General features: G+C 47.3%; 2 protein-coding genes across 4 annotated transcripts in view; both read right to left on the bottom strand.

The window, feature by feature from the left end:
- The window catches only part of MYORG (myogenesis regulating glycosidase), a 43926-nt gene extending 41454 nt beyond the window's left edge, over positions 1-2472 (bottom strand). The window contains exon 1 of the mRNA XM_060761130.2: positions 2258-2472. The gene's annotated coding sequence lies outside the window, so the exon portion shown is untranslated. The remainder of the gene's footprint in view (positions 1-2257) is intronic.
- Positions 2473-11716: 9244 nt separating this feature from the next.
- Positions 11717-20579, bottom strand: part of SPMIP6 (sperm microtubule inner protein 6) — a 32418-nt gene continuing 23555 nt past the window's right edge. For 2 of the 3 annotated variants that reach the window (XM_060761131.2, XM_060761133.2), the window contains exon 7: positions 11717-11876. In XM_060761131.2, the coding sequence (XP_060617114.2) occupies positions 11771-11876 (106 nt within the window). In that variant the 3' untranslated portion in view covers positions 11717-11770. The remainder of the gene's footprint in view (positions 11877-20579) is intronic. The other variant, XM_060761134.2, reaches the window with a different exon arrangement.

Genomic DNA, 20579 nt, shown 5'->3' with positions numbered 1-20579 from the left:
AAGTCATGCAACAACAACAACAACAACAACAACAACAACAACAATTATTATTATTATTATTATTATTATTACTACTAGAAAGTCTTAAAAAATCATCCAGGTCAGGTCTGTACCCATTCCAGCAATGCAAGGCATGGGAACAACAGAATAATAAGAGTTGGGAGAGACCGCATAGGCTATCTAGTCCAACCCCCTTCTCCCATGCAGGAAAAACACAATCAAAGCACCCCTGACAGATGGCCATCCAGCCCCTGCTGGAACATTAGGAATTTTCACAATCCATGAGTAAATTAAAAGAAGGGTCAAGCAAGTTAACCGAGTGCCCCTCCCAACAACCCAAGTCATGCAACAACAACAATTGTTATTATTATTATTATTATTATTATTATTATTATATGAAAGTTTTCAAAAATCATCCAGGTCAGCTGTGTGCCCCTTCCAGCACTCCAAGGCATGGGAACAATAGAATAATAAGAGCTGGAAGAGATCACATAGGCTATCTAGTCTAACTCCCTGCCATGCAGGAAAAAATCACAACCAAAGCCCCCCTGACAGATGGCCACCCAGCCTCTGTTGGAACATTAGGAATACTCACAATCCAATAATAAATTTAAAGAAGTGTCAAGCAAGTCAATTGTCTGGCCCTCCCAACAAACCAAGTCATGCAGCAGCAGCAGCAGCAGCAGCAGCAGCAGCAGCAGCAACAACAACAACAACAACAACAACAACAACAACAACGTCCTCAAAAGTCATGTAAGTCAGCTGTGTGCCCCTTTCCAGCACTCCAAGGCATGGGAACAATCTATATAAATAAAAATGTTATGTTCGTTTGTGGGATTAACAGAACTCAAAAACCACTGGATGAACTGACCCCAAATTTGGACACAAGACATCAAACAACCAATATATGTCCTTCACTCAAAAAATTGATTTTGTCATTTGGGAGTTGTAGTTGCTGGGATTTATAGTTCACCTACAATCAAAGAGCATTCTGAACCCCACCAAGGATGGAATTGAACCAAACTTGACACACAGAACTCCCATGACCAACAGAAAATACTGGAAGGGTGTCCTTTGGTTTTGGAATTGTAGTTCACCTCCATCCAGAGGTCACTGTGGACTCAAACAATGATGGATCTGGACCAAACTCTACACGAATACTCCATATGCCCAAATGTGAACACTGGTGGAGTTTGGGGAAAATAGAATCCTGACATTTGGGAGTTGTAGTTGCTGGGATTTATAGTTCACCTACAATCAAAGAGCATTCTGAACCCCACCAAGGATGGAATTGAACCAAACTTGACACACAGAACTCCAATGACCAACAGAAAATACTGGAAGGGTGTCCTGTGGTTTTGGAGTTGTAGTTCACCTCCATCCAGAGGTCACTGTGGACTCAAACAATGATGGATCTGGACCAAACTCTACATGAATACTCAGTATGCCCAAATGTGAACACTGGCGGAGTTTGGGGAAAATAGAATCCTGACATTTGGGAGTTGTAGTTGCTGGGATTTATAGTTCACCTACAATCAGAGCATTCTGAACCCCACCCATGACAGAATTGGGCCAAACCTTCTACTCAGAACCCCCATGTGGGCCACAGCAACGCGTGGCAGGGGACGGCCACACGAATAATAAAAGTTGGAAAGTATCACATAGGCTATCTAGTTTAACTCCTTCCATGAAGGAAAAAAACACAAACATGAGGAAGAACTTCCTGACTGTGAGAGCCATTCAGCAGTGGAACTCTCTGCCCCGGAGTGTGGTGGAGGCTCCTTCTTTGGAGGCTTTTAAAGAGAGGCTGGATGGCCATCTGTCAGGGGTGATTTGAATGCAACATTCCTGCTTCTTGGCAGAATGGGGTTGGACTGGATGGCCCAGGAGGTCTCTTCCAACTCTTTGATTCTATGATTCTATGAAAGCACCCCCGACAGATGGCCACCCAGCCTCTGCTGGAACATTAGGAGTATTCACAATCCAAGAGTAAATTCAAAGAAGGGTCAAGCAAGTTAAGCAAGTGTCATTCCCAAGAAGCCAAGTCATGCAACAATAATGTCAAAGTCTTCCAAAGTCCTGCAAGCCAGTGGTGTGTCCCTTCCACCACTCCAAGGCATGGGGAGACTCATGGCCAATGCAAAGGGGAATGCAAAGGGAGTCCTGCAATGTGCAGAGAGGGGCCAAGCCGGGGGGTGAGGGGGGGGGTCCCCACCCCATGCCCTCCCCTTCCCCTTCCCAGAGGCACGAAGCTCACCGCCTTCTCCTGTAAAGGTCACCCGAGGAGAGGAAGAAGAAGAGGAGGAAGAAGAGCCTCCGTCCCGAGGCGCCTGCTGCCCAAAGCCTTGCCACCTCCTCCTCCTCTTGCTTCTGCTTCTGCTTCTGCTTGTGTTGCTCTTCAGGTGTGAAGGGGAGGGGAAGAGGTTTGCCAAGAGCCGAGAGGAGGACTCTGGGAATTGTAGTTCGCCCAGGGGGAGGGATCCCAACCCTTTGGATCTCCTCCTCCTCCTCCTGCCTTCCTGGCTTCCTCCTTCCCTTCCTTCTCCCTCCAGTGGTGGATCCGAGGAAGGAAAGCAGAGCCCATTCCATCCCTCAAAATGCAGTTTCCTTGCAAATGTGGAATCTTGTCTGGATCCCTCTGCTTGAAGGGCATCCCTTGACTCAACCCAAGAAACACAACTTTGGAAGAGGTCCCCAGAGGTCATCCAGCCCGCCCACCCCCTTGGCAGAGCCAATTCCATCCCTAAAAATGCAGTTTCCTTGCAAATGTGGAATCTTGTCTGGATCCCTCTGCTTGAAGGGAATCCCTTGACTGGACCCAAGAAACACAACTTTGGAAGGGGTCCCCAGAGGTCATCCAGCCCACCCACCCCCTTGTTTCTGCCTTGCACAGAACCCAAACGGTTTTGGTCGCCTTGGTGGATGACCTCCGCAAGGAGCTGGACAGGGGGAGTGTGACCCTGCTGGTTCTCTTGGACATCTCAGTGGAAAAAAGGGGTTTATATATCTGTGGAATGACCAGGGTGGGACAAAGGACTCTTGTCTGCTGGAGCTAGGGGTGAATGTTTCAACTGACCACCTTGATTAGCATTTGATGGCCTGGAAGTGCCTGGAGCAAACTTTTGTTGAGAGGTGATTAGCTGTCCCTGATTGTTTCCTCTCTGTTGTTTTGTCCCACCCTGGTCATTCCACATATATATAAACCCAATTTTCCTAGTTCCAAGAGACCTCAAAACCTCAGAGGATACTTGCCATAGATGCAGGTGAAACGTCAGGAGAGAATGCCTCTAGACCAGGGGTCAGGAACCTTCGGCCCTCCAGGTGTGGTGGACTTCAACTCCCACAATTCCTTGGGCCAAGGTAAGCCTTTGGGGCAAATGCCGAGCCTCAAGGAATTGTGGGAGTTGAAGTCCACCACACCTGGAGGGCCGAAGGTTCCCCATGCCTGCTCTAGACCATGGCCATATAGCCCAAAAAAACCTACAACAACCATGAAATCCTTCGACAATAGATCTGATATCGTTTGGGAGGGAATTCCATAGCCGTGGGACCACCACAGAGAAGGCCCTGTCTCTCGTCCCTACCAAACGTGTTTGCAATGGTGGGGGGACTGAGAGCAGTCCCCAAACTACAAGAGAGGAGATTCCATCTGAACATTAGGAAGAACTGAACATGAGGAAGAACTTCCGGACTGTGAGAGCCGTTCAGCAGTGGAACTCTCTGCCCCGGAGTGTGGTGGAGGCTCCTTCTTTGGAGGCTTTTAAGCAGAGGCTGGATGGCCATCTGTCAGGGGTGATTTGAATGCAATATTCCTGCTTCTTGGCAGAATGGGGTTGGACTGGATGGCCCAGGAGGTCTCTTCCAACTCTTTGATTCTATGATTCTATGATTCCAGAGTTACATTACACAGCATAGGATCTTGTCTGTCCTGCAACACGGGCCCCAAATCCACCCAGGAAAGACCGGCCAGGACTGAACTGGACTTTGGCCTGGGGTCAGTGCCGCCGGCCGGGCAACTCAAATATGTTGGAGTCTTTACTCTGGATTTTTCTCTTTGCATGAATCAGCAGAGCAAGGTCCATCTCCCCAGACATTAAACATTGACTCGGTCAACATTCCTGCCTCCAACCAAGGCAAGAATAACAACCAGAAGAAGAGTTCTTTCCTTCTCCCCATATTTCGACTCAGAGCCCCAGATACTACACTTGGATCCTAGCGAAAAGGCCGAGAAGCTCCCCAAACAGCTAAAATAGAGGGTGTCAAACAATAATTCTGCCCCCAAATGACATTTTATTTTCACTCTCAAAATATTTATCTATCTATATCTATGGCTCTTTGTCAGGAGGGCTTTGATTGTTTTCTTGCCCTGGTGAAGGGAGTTAGACTGGATGGCCTTGAGTATTTTCTCTTGGTCATGGAGTTTCTGTGTGGGAAGTTTGCCCAATTCTGTCACTGGTGTGGTTCAGAATTCTGTTTGATTGTAGGTGAACTATAAATCCCAGTAACTACAACTCCCAAATGTCAAGGTTTATATTTGGGCATACGGAATAATGCAAGATACTCCACTTTGGCAGGAAAAACGAAATGCAAAGATACAGAATGGGGGACAATGAGGCCTGGCTCGAGAGTAGTACGTGTTCAACAGGGACAAATGCAAGATACTCCACTTTGGCAGGAAAAATGAAATGCAAAGATACAGAATGGGGAATGCCTGGCTTGAGAGCAGTACGTGTGAAAAAGATCTTGGAGTCCTCGTGGAGCCAGGAATGTGATGTGGCGGCAAAAAAAGCCAATGGGATTTTGGCCTGCATGAATAGGAGCCTAGTGTCTAGATCTAAGGAAGTCATGCTCCCCATGCTCTATTCTGCTTTGGTTAGACCACATCTGGAATATTGTGTCCAATTCTGGGCACCACAATTCAAGAGAGATATTGACAAGCTGGAATGTGTCCAGAGGAGGGCGACTAAAATGATCAAGGGTCTGGAGAACAAGCCCTATGAGGAGCAGCTTAAGGAGCTGGGCATGTTTAGCCTGAAGAAGAGAAGGATGAGAAGGAGATATGATAGCCATGTATAAATATGTGAGAGGAAGTCACAGGGAGGAGGAGGGAGCAAGCTTCCTTTCTGCTTCCTTGGAGACTAGGACGCAATGGAGCAATGGCTTCAAACGACAAGAGAGGAGATTCCATCTGAACATGAGGAAGAACTTCCTGACTGTGAGAGCCGTTCAGCAGTGGAACTCTCTGCCCCAGAGGGAGTGTGGTGGAGGCTCCTTCTTTGGAAGCTTTGAAACAGAGGCTGGATGGCCATCTGTCAAGGGTGATTTGAATGCAATATTCCTGCTTCTTGGCAGAATGGGGTTGGACTGGATGGCCCAGGAGGTCTCTTCCAACTCTAGGATTCTATGATTCTATGTTGTTTAACATCGTCATGAAGCCGTTGAGTAACATTATCCAGAGTTTTGTAGTTCAGTGCCATTTATTTATTTATTTACTGTATTTGTATACCGCTTTTCTCAGCCAATCGGCGACTCAAGGCGGTTTCCAACAAATCAATATACATAAAACATAGTATAGGTAAAAACATTAAACAGTATAAGACTTCATTAAAAAAAGCAATAAAAGCAACATCATCAGCGTCTCATTATTCTCAAGCGTTGTCCAGTTCCATTGTCAAATAGTTTGATTTCCAATATTAGCTACTCTGCATTTGTAAATGTTTGCTTGAATAGCCATGTTTTAACTTGCCTCCGAAACATCAAGAGGTAGGGAGCAGATCTGTCTCCCTAGGGAGGGCATTCCATAGCAGAGGGGCCACCACTGAGAAGGCCCTGTCTCTCGTCCCCGCCAAATGTGCATGTGACGAAGGCGGGACCGAGAGCAGGGCCTCCCCAGATGATCTTAAAGTCCTCAGTGGTTCGTAAGGGGAGATACGTTCAGACAGGTAAGTTGGGCCAGAACCGTTTAGGGCTTTATAGGCCAAAGCCAGCACTTTGAATTGGGCCCGGTAGCAAACCGACAGCCAGTGGAGCTGGCGCAACAAGGGGGCTGTATGCGCCCTGAGCGCCGCTCTTGTTAACAACCTGGCTGCCGTTCGTTGGACTAGTTGAAGCTTCCGGAAAGTCTTCAAAGGCAACCCCACGTAGAGAGTGTTGCAGTAGTCTATACGGGATGTAACTACTGTGGCCAAGTCAGACTTCCCAAGGTACGGGCACAGCTGGCGCACAAGTTTTAACTGTGCAAATGCTCCCCTGGTCACCACCAAGACCTGAGGTTCCAGGCTCAGCAATGAATCCAGGATCACACCCAAGCTGTCTGTATGCCATCTGTATGCCAATGATGTCCAACTCTATCACTCCTTTCCACCAGATGCTAAGGAGGCTGTCCAAGTCCTGAACCGGTGCCTGGCCGCTGTGACCGTCTGGATGAGGGCAAGCACATTGAACTTGAATCCAGACAAGACAGAGGACCTCCGGGTCAGTTGCAAGACTGAACAGGGCATAGAGTTACCTGTTTGCTGGAGTCATCTGCTATTGAGGTCTTCCAAATTATGGTAACACTATCATAGAGTCTTCTTGGAAGTGATGGTTCAGAGGGGGTTCGCCATTGCCTTCCTCTTTCTTTTTCGTGTCAGGAGCTACTTGAGAAACTGCAAGTTGCTTCTAGTGTGAGAGAATTGGACATCTGCAAGGAAGTTGCCCAGGGGACACCCGGATAATTGATGCGTTTCCATCCTGTAGGAGACTTCTCTCAAGTCCTTGCATGAGAAGCTAGAGCTTAATAGACAGGAGCTTACCCCATTCCCTGGATTTGAACTGCCAACCTGTTGGTCAACCAGTCGAACCCACTGCACCACCAAGGGCTCCTTCCTCTGAGGCTGAGAGTGTGTGACTTTGCCCAAATTCTTCCCGTGGGTTTTCATGTTCTAGAAGGAATTCAAAACCTGGGGTGCATCTACAGTGCAGAATTAATGCAATTTGATTCTGCTTCAACTGCCATGGCTCAATGCAGTGGAACCCTGTGGTTTGTAGTTTTACAAAGTTGGTATCCTTCTCTGCGCACGAGGACTGGTGCTTCACCAAGGATTCCCTAGCACAGAGCCTTGGCAGTTGAAATGGGGTCAGTTCTGCAGTGTAGATGCAACTGTTGTGTGATTTTAGCTCCGCATGAACTGGTGTTTCGGGGTCCCGGCTGCCTTAGCTCTGAAGTTCCAAATCAGACACGAATGGGGTGAAGGCAAGGATCAGAGGTTTATTCACTTTGGCAAGAGTGGATGTCGGAAAGAGAGACATTTTCAAATCATAAAGGCAAAGAATACATAGAGAGCCATTTTCCTTCCATCCCTTCTCTTCCTCCCTTTCTTTCTTTCCTTTTTCTCCTCCCCTCACCAGATTCATCCTCCTTTATTAAGTCTACAGTGTAGATGCACCCAGTGTCACCCCTTCCACACTGCCATGTAAAATCCAGATTATCTACTTAGAACTGGATTATATGGCAGTGTAGACACACACACACATATATGGGTGGATACTGGATGACTGGTGTGTGTCTAATATATATATATATATATATATATATATATATATATATATACACACACACTTTATATATTACTATTATATATATTGCTATATAATACATATATATTGCTCTATGATACATATATATTATATATATTCTTGTTACGTATATTACTATATAATATAATGTTACTATTATATATTACTACTAGCTGTACCCGCCACGCGTTGCTGTGGCAAACCTTCCCTCCCTCTTTCTCCTCCTTCTTTTTCTCTCTCCTTCCTTCCTTCCCTCCCTCTTTCCTTCTTTCCCTCTTTATCTTTCTCTTCTTCTTTCTTCCTTCTCTACTGTTTCTTTTCTCGCTTCCTTTGCTGTTTGGTTTCATCCCTCCTTGTCTCCTTCCTTCCTTCCTTCCTTCCTTCCTTCCTTCCTTCCTTCCCTCTTTTGTTCCTTCTCTCTTTCTTTCCTTCCTTCTTTCACTTTTTTATTTCCTTCTCTCTTTCCTTCCTTCTATACCTTTCTTTTTTTCCTTCTCTCCTTCTTTCCCTCCTCTCCCCTTCCTTCCTTCCCTACCCTGCTTTCTTTCTTTCCTTCCCTCCTTCTTTCCCTCCTTCTTTCCCTCTTTCTCTCCCGTTTTGTGTCGTTTTAGTTGCCCTCAGCGGCCCCCTGCAGCTCCCATGCCCTCCCCGAGCATGAGTGCTTACATCGGTTTGGTGGGCTTTCTCAGGCTGGGCTCATGTAGAGGGAGGCAGGCAGATGGCAGTGCGCATGCGGAGGGAGATTTGGGCGCGGGGGAAGCTGGGAAATGGAGTCCTTCATCGTTTTCCTTCCGAGGCCTCTGCGCATGCTCCGTGTTTTTCAGGTATTGTGTGTTTGTGTTGTTGCGTATTGGTGTTTTGAGGGTTATTATTATTATTATTATTATTATTATTATTATTATTATTAACTTTATTTGTACCCTGCTAGCATCTCCCGAAGGACTCGATGCGGCTTACACGGGCCGAAACCGCAAAACACAATACAGTAAAAACATAACACAACAATAACAAAAGCAAATCAAATAGTTAAGCCGAATAACAACAACAGTGACAATACATCAGGACACTTTAAAAACTGGGCCGGCCAGAGCAGTGGGGTACGGGTTAAAAGTGCTGAAATGGCAGGAGGAACGTAGGATTAAAATAGTGCGGTGTGCAGCAATCTTAATTGTACTAAAGTGCTTCTAGGACTTGGGATGGGGAATTCCTAATCTGAGAAGGCACATCGGAACAGCCAAGGTTTTAGGTTCTTTCTGAAAGCTGCTAGAGTAAGGGCCTGTCGAAGATCTTTTGGAAGGGCGTTCCAAAGTCGGGGGGCCGCCACAGAAAAGGCCCTGTCCCGTGTCCCCACCAAGCGCGCTTGCGACGTGGGTGGGATCACGAGCAGGGCCTCCCCAGATGACCGGAGCGAGCGTGTGGGTTCGTAGATGGAGATGCGGTCACGCAGGTAGGGTGGTCCCAAACCGTTCAGGGCTTTGTAGGTGAGCACCTGCACCTTGAATTGGGCTCGGAAAATAAACGGCAGCCAGTGGCGCTCCTTAAACAGAGGGGTAGACCTCTCTTGATAATGAGCCCCGGTTAGCATCCTGGCTGCTGCCCGCTGGACCAATTGAAGTTTCCGAGCCGTCTTCAAGGGCAGCCCCACGTAGAGCGCATTGCAGTAATCCATTCTAGAGGTGACCAAGGCATGGACCACCCCGGCCAGATCAGCCTTCACGAGGTACAGTCGCAGCTGGCGCAGGGTTGTTGGTCATACCTTGGGGGAAGAGGTATTAGCAGGGCAAATGTGGTGAAAATTTGTCCGGTGGTTTAGCCATTTTTGACCGCTTAATTACGACCTTAAGGTTCTTATATATATAGATATTAAATAGACTCCTAGAATAGAGTTAGAAGGGACTCTACCATGGTATTGGGGGAGAACAGACAGGAAGGAAGGAGAGAAGAAAGGAGGGAGGGAAAAAGGGAAGGAATGAAGGAGGGAAAGGGGGGAGGAAGGAAAGAGAGAAGGAAGGAAGGAAGAAGGAAGAAAAGAAAGAGATACCAAAGAAAGAAAAGAAAGTAGAAAGGAAAGAAAAAGGGGAGGAAAGGCAGGAATGAGATAAAGAAGTAAGGAGAAAAGAAAGGAGGGAGGGAAAAAGGGAAGGAAGGAGGGGAAGGGGAAGGGAAGGAAAGCGAGAAGGAGGAAGGGAAAGAAGGAAGGAAGGAAGGAAGGACGGAAGGAAGGAAGAAAGGAAGGAGAGAAGGAAGGAGAGAAGGAAGAAAAGTAAGAGATACCAAAGGAAGAAAAGAAAGTAGAAAGCAAAGAAAAAGGGGAGGAAAGGCAGGAATGAGATAAAGAAGGAAGGAAGGAGAAAAGGAAAAAAAAGTGAAAGAAGGAAGGAAACAGAGAGGGAAGAAAGGATACAAAGGAAGAAGTAGAGAAAGGGGGAGGGAAGGAAGGAAAGAGAGAAGAAAGGATGAAACCAAAAAGCGAAGGAAGAAATGAAAGAAAGAGGTAGAGGCATTCTCTCCTGACGTTTCGCCTGCATCCATGGCAAGCATCCTCAGAACTTGTGAGGTCTGTTGGAACTGGGAAAATGGGTTTATATATCTGTGGAATGACCAGGGTGGGACAAAGGACTCTTGTCTGCTGGAGCTAGGTGTGAGTGTTTCAACTGACCAACTTGATTACTATTTGATGGCCTGGCAGTTGTTTGGTGTGGCTTGTTAGTGCCTGGGGCAATCTTTTGTTGAGAGGTGATTTTCCTAGTTCCATTTTTTTCCTAGTTCCAACAGACCTCACTACCTCTGAGGATGCTTGCCATAGATGCAGGCGAAACGTCAGGAGAGAATGCCTCTAGAATATGGCCATGTAACCCGAAAAAACCTACAACAACTATGCTCCTATTGATGCAGGCCAAAATCCCATTGGCTTTTTTTGCTGCCACATCACATTGTTGGCTCATGTTTAACTTGTTGTCCACGGAAAAGATCTTGGAGTCCTCGTGGACAACAAGTTAAACATGAGCCAACAATGTGATGTGGCGGCAAAAAAAGCCAATGGGATTTTGGCCTGCATCAATAGGAGCCTAGTGTCTAGATCCAGGGAAGTAATGCTACCCCTCTATTCTGCTTTGGTTAGACCACATCTGGAATATTGTGTCCAATTCTGGGCACCACAATTCAAGAGAGATATTGACAAGCTGGAATGTGTCCAGAGGAGGGCGACTAAAATGATCAAGGGTTTGGAGAACAAGCCCTATGAGGAGCGGCTTGGGGAGCTGGGCATGTTTAGCCTGAAGAAGAGAAGGCTGAGAGGGGATATGATAGCTATGTATAAGTATGTGAGAGGAAGCCACAGGGAGGAGGAGGGAGCAAGCTTGTTTTCTGCTTCCTTGGAGACTAGGACGCAATGGAACAATGGCTTCAAACTACAAGAGAGGAGATTCCACCTGAACATTAGGAAGAACTTCCTGACTGTGAGAGCCATTCAGCAGTGGAACTCTCTGCCCCGGAGTGTGGTGGAGGCTCCTTCTTTGGAAGCTTTTAAGCAGAGGCTGGATGGCCATCTGTCAGGGGTGATTTGAATGCAATTCCTGCTTCTTGGCAGAATGGGGTTGAACTGGATGGCCCAGGAGGTCTCTTCCAACTCTTTCATTCTATGATTCTATGATTCTATGATACAAGAGAGGAGATTCCATCTGAACATTAGAAAGAACTTCCTGACTGTGAGAGCCATTCAGCAGTGGAACTCTCTGCCCCGGAGTGTGATGGAACTTTTGTGTACTTTAGAAATGGTTCTAAAGTACTTACAAAACTAAAGTTCTGGTGGTGAAAATTTCAGAACTCTAACAAAACTTTCAAAATTTAATTATTATTTCATTATTGGTGATTTTAATGACAGAACCAATTAGGAACTGCCATTTATTATGAAATTTTGAGAGTTTTGTTAGAGTTCTGAAATTTTCACCACCAGAACTATAGTTTTGTAAGTACTTTAGAACCATTTAGAACCATGGATTGCCCAAGCCTACTGTGTATCTTGGGGGAAGCTCATTCATTCCCAAAGACCAGCTGGTGGGACCCTCTGTGGCCATCCGATTGAGGATCTTGGAGTCCCGGATCTCGAGAACGGAACCTTTGAAGGAAGGCCTTCTTCAGCCCAAGAAAAGCGGAGAGGCGGTGCTATAAGTCACCAGCGGCGATTTTAATGCCAGCCTGTCTCGGCTCTTTGCTACCAGTAATGGGGGATCGGGTATGACTCTGACACGAACTCGGGGTGGATGATGTAGCTGTCCCTCAGGGCCCCTCCGGCCCTCTTGAAATGGCTTGTGTCCCACCTGAAATGAGAGGAAGACAGACAAAACACGCATCAGGAGAGGACGCCCATTGAAGAAACCCAAGCAATGGTCACCCAGTCCAACCCTCTTCTGCCATACGGGAAGACCTCATCCAAGCCCTCCTGACAGATGGTCATCCAACCTTTCCAGAGAAGGAATATGTTGCACTCCAGGATAGGAATAATCTTCTGACTTTAAACACTACATGTTGAGTAGAATCATAGAATCACAGAATCAAAGAGTTGGAAGAGACCTCCTGGGCCATCCAGTCCAACCCCCTTCTGCCATACGGGAAGACACCATCTACGCCAGTGGTTCTCAACCTTCCTAATGCTGCGACCCCTTAATACAGTTCCTCATGTTGTGGTGACATCCAACCATAAGTAGGTTGTGGTAGGTTTTTTCGGGCTATATGGCCATGTTCTAGAGGCATTCTGACATTTCACCTGCATCTGTCCAGAGGAGGGCGACTAAAATGATCAAGGGTCTGAAGAACAAGCCCTATGAGGAGCGGCTTAGGGAACTGGGCATGTTTAGCCTGAAGAAGAGAAGGCTGAGAGGAGATATGATAGCCATGGATAAATATGTGAGAGGAAGCCACAGGGAGGAGGAGGGAGCAAGCTTGTTTTCTGCTTCCTTGGAGACTAGGACGCAATGGAACAATGGCTTCAAACTACAAGAAAGGAGATTTCATCTGAACATGAGGAAGAACTTCCTGACTGTGAGAGCCGTTCAGCAGTGGAACTCTCTGCCCCGGAGTGTGGTGGAGGCTCCTTCTTTGGAAGCTTTGAAGCAGAGGCTGGATGGCCATCTGTCAGGGGTGATTTGAATGCAATATTCCTGCTTCTTGGCAGAATGGGGTTGGACTGGATGATGGCCCAGGAGGTCTCTTCCAACTCTTTGATTCTATGATTCTACGATTCTATGATTCTATCTATGGCAAGCATCCTCAGAGGTAGTGAGGTCTGTTGGAACTAGGGAATTGGGTTTATATATCTGTGGAATGACCACGGTGGGACAAAGGACTCTTGTCTGCTGAAGCTAGGTGGCAATGTTTCAACTGACCACCTTAATTAGCATTTGATGGCCTGGCATTTGTTTCATGACCGTGAGAGCCGTTCAGCAGTGGAACTCTCTGCCCCGGAGTGTGGTGGAGGCTCCTTCTTTGGAAACTTTTAAACAGAGGCTGGAAGGCCATCTGTCAGGGGTGATTTGAATGCAATATTCCTGCTTCTTGGCAGAATGGGGTTGGACTGGATGGCCCATGAGGTCTCTTCCAACTCTATGATTCTATGATTCTATGATTCTATGGTGTGGCTTGTTAGTGCCTGGGGGAATCTTTTGTTGAGAGGTGATTAGCTGTCCCTGATTGTTTCCTCTCTATTGTTTTGCTGTTGTAATTTTAGAGTTTTCAAATAGTGGATTTTGTTAATTTTCATGGATTCCTCCTTTCTGTTGAAATTGTCCACATGCTAATCACCTCTCAACAAAAGATTGCCCCAGGCACTGCCAGGCCATCAAATGCTAATCAAGGTGGTCAGTTGAAACATTCCCACCTAGCTCCAACAAACAGGAGTTCTTTGTCCCACCCTGGTCATTCCACAGATTTCAGTCGCCCTCCTCTGGACACATTCCAGCTTGTCAATCTCTCTCTTGAATTGTGGTGCCCAAAATTGGACACAATATTCCAGGTGTGGTCTAACCAAAGCAGAATAGAGCATGGGGAGCATGACTTCCCTGGATCTAGGCACTATGCTCCTCTTGATGCTGGCCAAAATCCCATTGGCTTTTTTTGCCGCCACACAGGGGCGGCTCAACCCATTACGCAAAGTAAGCATTTGCAGTAGAGTTGATTTTGCCCAGGGGCTCTCTTGAGGCGCTCTTGGGGGAAAATAGACCTTGACATATGCGAGTTGTAGTTACTGGGATGTATAGTTCACCTACAATCAAAGAGCATTCTGAACTCCACCAATGATGGAATTGAACCAAATATGGCACACAGAACTCCCACAATGAACAGAAAATATATATCAGTGATTGGTTTGGGGGGGGGGGGGCAAAATACTGTTTGCTTACCATTGAAAATTACCTAGGGCCGCCTCTGCCGCCACATCACATTGTTGGCTCATGTTCCCCTTCCTCCCCACGAGGACTCCAAGATCTTTTTCACACGTACTGCTCTCGATCCAGGCCTCATTGTCCCCCATTCTGTATCTTTGCATTTCGTTTTTCCTGCCAAAGTGGAGTATCTTGCATTTGTCCCTGTTGAACTTCATTGTGTTAGTTTTGGCCAATCATCTCTCTAATCTGTCAAGATCCCTTTGAATCCTGCTCCTGTCCTCTGGAGTCTTGGCTCTCCCTCCCAACTTGGTGTCGTCTGCAAACTTGATGATCCTGCCTTCTCGCCCTTCATCTAAGTCATTGATGAAGATCCTGATCAGGACCGGGCCCAGGACGGAACCCTGCAGCACTCCACTCGTCACTTCTTTCCAAGATGAAGAGGAAGCATTAGTGAGCACTCTCTGTGTTCGTCCACTTAACCAATTCCAGATCCACCTCACTGTAGCTTTGCCTCGCCCACATTGGCCTAGTTTCCTTGCCAGAAGGTCATGGGGGACCTTGTCGAAGAAGGCCTTACTGAAATCCAGACACGCTCCATCCACGGCATTCCCCGCATCTACCCAGCTTGTAGCTCTATCGAAGAAAGAGATCAGATGAGTCTGGCATGACTTGTTTTTGATCAATCCATGTTGACTCTTAGCGACGACCGCATTTGTTTCTAAGTGTTTGCAGACCACTTCCTTCACAATCTTTTCCAGAATCTTGCCTGGTATCAACGTGAGGCCGACCAGACATGGGTCATTGTTTGGGTCATCCTTTTTTCCCTTCTTGAAGATTGGGACCACATTGGCCCTCCTCCAATCTGCTGGAACTTCTCCCGTTCTCCAAGAACTCTCAAAGATGGTTGCCAATGGTTCCGAAATGACTTCCGCTAGTTCCTTCAATACTCTTGAAATTTCTTACTGAAATCCAGGTACGCTACATCCACAGCATTCCCCACATCTACCCAGCTTGTAACTCTATTTGAAGTTTCTCAACAGTCTTCAAGGCAACCCCACGTAGAGTGCGTTGCAGTAGTCTATCCTGTATGTGACCAGAGCATGGACCACCGTAGCCAAGTCTGGTGCACAAGTTTTAATTGTGGAAACGATCACTAGCCACAACCGCAACCTGGGGTTCCAGGCTCAGCGATGAGTCCAGGATCATCCCCAAGCTGTGAGTCCAGGATCACCCCCTCCAGCACAAGCTGTGGCCCTATACCCTGTTCAGCCTTGCGACTGACCAGGAGGAACTCTGTCTTGTCTGGATTCAACTTCATTTTGTTCGCCCTCATCCAGACTATAACTCCCAGGAGTCAACTGCATTGTGCCACTGCAGTGAAAGTGGGGTTTACAGTGCAGATACAACCTTTCTCTCTTGCATTGAAAGGAGATTCCATCTGAACATGCGGAAGAACTTCCTGACTGTGAGAACCGTTCAGCAGTGGAACTCTCTGCCCCGGAGTGTGGTGGAGGCTCCTTCTTTGGAAGCTTTGAAACAGAGGCTGGATGGCCATCTGTCAAGGGTGCTTTGAATGCAATATTCCTGCTTCTTGGCAGAATGAGGTCCACTACCTCTGAGGATGCTTGCCATAGATGCAGGCGAAACGTCAGGAGAAATGCCTCTAGAACATGGCCATATAGTCCGAAAAAACCCACAAGAACTTAATATCCCTGCTTCTTGGCAGAATGGGGTTGGACTGGATGGCCCAGGAGGTCTCTTCCAACTCTTTGATTCTATGATTCGATGATTCCTAACTCAAAACATCAAGCTACTTTGCTAAATGACAACATCCATCTGGTTGGGGGATTCTGGGATCTGTAGTACCAAATGACCTTTCTAAGTTCCAGTTGCAGGTCTTGACGTGAACGGCACTTATTTTGGATGGCATATAGATAGCCATATATCAATGTAAGTTCAGAATTGAGCATATCTTGGATGTATAATGACCATCGTGTCCAGTGTCCAAGGCTAGTGCTATATATCTCCTGAGAAGGGGCTTTGCAGAGATTAAGGGGTCAGGTCAAAGGCCAAAGCTCAGTTGAAGCAGGAAGGGAGTGACCTTCACAACAGGAAGGTCTGTTTACAGAAAGGCAGCGGCATTTGGATAAGACGAGTCCGGTGAGCTAGCTAGTATTTTTACAAGAGGTTCATCTACATCAGGCATGGGTGAACTTGGGCCCTCCAGGTGTTTTGGACTTCAACTCCCACCATTCCTAACCGCCGATAGGCAGTTAGGAATGGTGGGAGTTGGAGTCCAAAACACCTGGAGGGCCCAAGTTCACCCATGCCTGATTTATACTGTAAAATGAATGTTTGGCACCATCTGAGCTGCCATGGCTTACTTACTTACTTGGACGATCCCTCGTTATTTATTTTATTTATCGTGTCATCAGCAACCATTGTATTACAATTCGAACAGAGCAAAACAAACACAGAGATTAAAAAGAAAAAGAAAAAGAAAAAAAACCACACAGATTTTGTAAATTTGGTATTTGGTTAAATGTCCTTTGACCAGTATCTGGCCACTTGGAGTGCCTCTGGGGTTGCTGCAAGAAGGTCCTCCATCGTGCATGTGGCAGGGCTCAGGGTGCATTGCAGCAGGTGGTCAGTGGTTTGTTCTTCTCCGCACTCGCATGCCGAGGATTCCACCCTGTAGCCCCATTTCTTAAGATTGGTTCTGCATCTCGTGGTGCCAGAGCGCAATCTGTTCAGCGCCTTCCAAGTCGCCCAGTCTTCTGAGTGCCCAGGGGGGAGTCTCTCATCTGGTATCACCCATGAATTGAGGTGCTGGGTTTGGGCCTGCCACTTTTGGACTCTCGCTTGCTGGGGTGTTCCAGCGAGTGTCTCTGTAGTTCTAAGAAAACTATGTCTTGATTTAAGTCGTTGACGTGCTGGCTGATACCCAAACAAGGGATGGGCTGGAGATGTCTCTGCCTTGGTCCTTTCACTATTGGCTGCTACTTCCCGGCGGATGTCAGGTGGTGCAATACCGGCTAAGCAGTGTAATTTCTCCAGTGGTGTGGGTTGCAGACACCCCGTGATAATGCAGCATGTCTCATTAAGAGCCACATCCACTGTTTTAGTGTGATGAGATGTGTTCCACACTGGGCATGCATACTCAGCAGCAGAGTAGCATAGCGCAAGGGCAGATGTCTTCACTGTGTCTGGTTGTGATCCCCAGGTTGTGCCAGTCAGCTTTCGTATGATGTTGTTTCTAGCGCCCACTTTTTGCTTGATGTTCAGGCAGTGCTTCTTGTAGGTCAGAGCACGGTCCAAAGTGACTCCCAGGTATTTGGGTGCGCTGCAATGCTCCAGTGGGATTCCTTCCCAGGTAATCCTCAGAGCTCGGGATGCTTGTCTGTTCTTAAGGTGAAAGGCGCATGTCTGTGTTTTAGATGGATTAGGGATCAGATGGTTTTCCCTGTAATAGGCAGTAAGAGCACCTAGAGCTTCGGAGAGCTTCTGTTCTACCATCTCAAAGCTCCCTGCTTGAGCAGTAATGGCACGATCGTCAGCATAGATGAAACTCTCTGTCCCTTCTGGCAGTGGCTGGTCATTTGTGTAGATGTTGAACATGGATGGAGCAAGCACGCTCCCCTGAGGCAGGCCGTTCTTCTGTTTCCGCCATCTGCTTCTCTGGCCCTGGAACTCAACAAAAAAGCTCCTGTTTTGTAGCAGGTTTCTTATCAGGCGGGTGAGGTGGTAGTCCTTTGTGATATTATACATTTTTCTCAGGAGGAGGCGGTGGTTCACAGTATCATAGGCTGCTGACAAGTCTATGAAGACAGCTCCTGTGATCTGCTGCCTTTCAAAGCCATCTTCTATGTGCTGGGTCAGGTTCAGCACTTGCGATGTGCAGCTTTTGCCTTTTCTGAAGCCAGCTTGCTGTGGGATCAGACAGGGGTCTATATTTTCCATAATTCTATGCAAAATAAGTCTCTCCAGAACTTTGTAGAGGTGGCACAACAGGGAGATTGGTCTGTAGCTTTTTGGGTCATTACGGTCTTTGCCTGGCTTCAAGATGGCGATGACTCTTGCTTTCCTCCAGATTTTGGGGATCTGACAGGATGCAGTGCAGTTGTTCATCAGCTCCAGCAGCCAGCGCCTTGCTTTTGGACCAAAGTTCTTGATTTGTTCCATCCGTAGATCATCCAAGCCAGCTGCTTTGCCATTCTTACATTTGTTGAGAGCCATGTCCAATTCAGTAGATGTAAAGGGTTCATGGAGGTTGTTGTTCTCAATCTCTGGTTGTCTGGCTATTGGTTTCTTTCCTACTTTGGTGGCAAGGTTGGGTTTCCCATTCTTCAAGAGTTGGTGTGCTATCTGATCTGCCTTTATGTTGGCATGGGTATTAGTTTGTGAGGGATCGTTGCTCAGCCGTCTCAGCAGCCTCCACGCCTTCTGGCTGCTCCTGCCCATGTCGACCTCTGTGATCAACTTGATCCACTGTTCTTTCTTGGCTTCAGAGATGGAGGACACAATGCTCTGCGCTGCCTGAAGAGTCTGCTCACTGAATGGGTCTTCGTTGTGGAGCCTGTAATAGTTTTCCAACAAGGCGGCTGTTTCAGGAGTAATGCCCTGGAGGTAGTGGGTTCTGCAGCCTCTCGGTATCGAGGCCCGTGAGCAGGTTTTCACTATTTCAATAAAATGTTCGTACTCCTCAGGGACTGGCGCGACCGATGTGATCATGTCGTCTAACATGTCTGAGAATTTAGTCCAATCTGCCTTTCTGAAGTTGTATCTTCGTTTAAATCGAACTTCCTGAGGCCTTATTGTTGGGAACAGTTGGCATATTATTGGTCGGTGCTGTGTGTTTGGGATTGGTGGTCCCACTGATTTGGTGCATTGCTGTACGATGCTGTCGCTCACAAATAAGAGGTCTGGGTTATAACCTCGGTGCCATCTCCCGCTGTTGTAGGATGGTGGGAGCTTGCTATCATGGATGAGTGATAGTTTGTGCAGTTCAGACCAGGACAGGACAGCCTCTCCATTTCTGTCCTCTTGGGCATAGCCCCATACATGGCTATGGCTGTTGAAGTCACCAATTACTACCGCCCTTTGGTGCCTGTCAAAGTTCTCGGGGGAGGAGAAGCAGAAATCTTCATTTGGGGGCTTGTACACAGAGGTGATGGTGATGTTATTAAGCTCTACTGTTATAACCTCGATATTGTTTTCTTCAGTGTTGTGGGCACTGCTGACTTGGAGGCCTGGTTTGACAAAGACAGCACTTCCATACTGCGCATGTGGTCTTTCCGCTACTAGGATCATTCCTGGAACTTTGGGTCGTTTCTGTCGTTCATCCCTGTGTGTTTCTTGGACACACAGCACGTCACATTTCTTATCTCGGCACAGTTCATAGAGCAGTTGTTCTTTGGCAGCTGACATGCCTTCGATGTTGATTGCGATCAACATCGAAGGCAGCTGACATGCCTTCGATGTTGATCCCTCGTTGTCCGAGTAGGATAATCCTCCAAGGCGGGTCTGTAGGTGACCGTGGAGCATCTTCTCCCGCAGTGAGAGCATTGCTTTCCAGGTCCCGGTTGAGGTTGGCTGATGGGCCTTCCTCTTGGCACGTTTCTCTCTTTCACCCTCCATTCATGCCTCTTCAAACTCCACAGCACTGCTGGTCACAGCTGACCTCCAACTGGAGCGCTCAAGGGCCAGGGCTTCCCAGTTCTCAGTGTCTATACTACAGTTTCTAAGGTTGGCTTTGAGCCCATCTTTCAATCTCTTTTCCTGTCCTCCAACATTACGTTTCCTATTCTTGAGTTCGGAGTAGAGCAACTGCTTTGGGAGACGGTGGTCTTTGGGCATCCGGACAATGTGGCCAGTCCAGCGGAGTTGATGGCAGAGGAGCATCGCTTCAATGCTGGTGGTCTTTGCTTCTTCCCGCACGCTGATATTTGTCCACCTGTCTTCCCAAGAGATTTGCAGGATTTTCTGGAGGCAGCGTTGATGGAATCGTTCCAGGAGTTGCATGTGACGTCTGTAGACAGTCCAGGTTTCGCAGGCATAGAGCAGGGTTGGGAGGGGAATAGCTTTATAGACAAGCACCTTGGTCTCCCTACGGATGTCCCGGTCCTCAAACATTCTCTGCTTCATTTGGACAAATGCTGCACTCGCAGAGCTCAAGTGGTGTTGTATTTCTGTGTCGATGTTGACATCTGTAGACAGTCCATGTTTCGCAGGCATAGAGCAGGGTTGGGAGGACAATAGCTTTATAGACAAGCACCTTGGTATCCCTATGGATGTCCTGGTCCTCAAACATTCTCTGCTTCATTTGGACAAATGCTGCGCTTGCAGAGCTCAGGCGGTGCTGTATTTTGATGTTGATGTTGACTTTGGTGGAGAAGTGGCTGCCAAGGGAGCGGAAATGGTCCACATTTTCTAATGTTCCACCATTAAGCTGTATCACTGGCATTGGAGAAGGGTTGGCTGGTGACTGATGGAAGAGCACTTTGGTTTTCTCGATGTTCAATGACAGGCTGAGCTTCTCGTATGCTTCTGCGAAGGTGTTTAGAGTGGCTTGTAGGTCTTCTTCTGAATGCACATAGATGACATTGTCATCAGCATATTGGAGTTCTATAACAAATGTTGTTG

The sequence above is a fragment of the Anolis sagrei genome, chromosome 2 (genome assembly GCF_037176765.1).
Source record: "Anolis sagrei isolate rAnoSag1 chromosome 2, rAnoSag1.mat, whole genome shotgun sequence".
NCBI classification, from domain to species: Eukaryota; Metazoa; Chordata; class Lepidosauria; order Squamata; family Dactyloidae; genus Anolis; species Anolis sagrei.
This window is presented reverse-complemented; position numbering and strand designations above follow the sequence as displayed.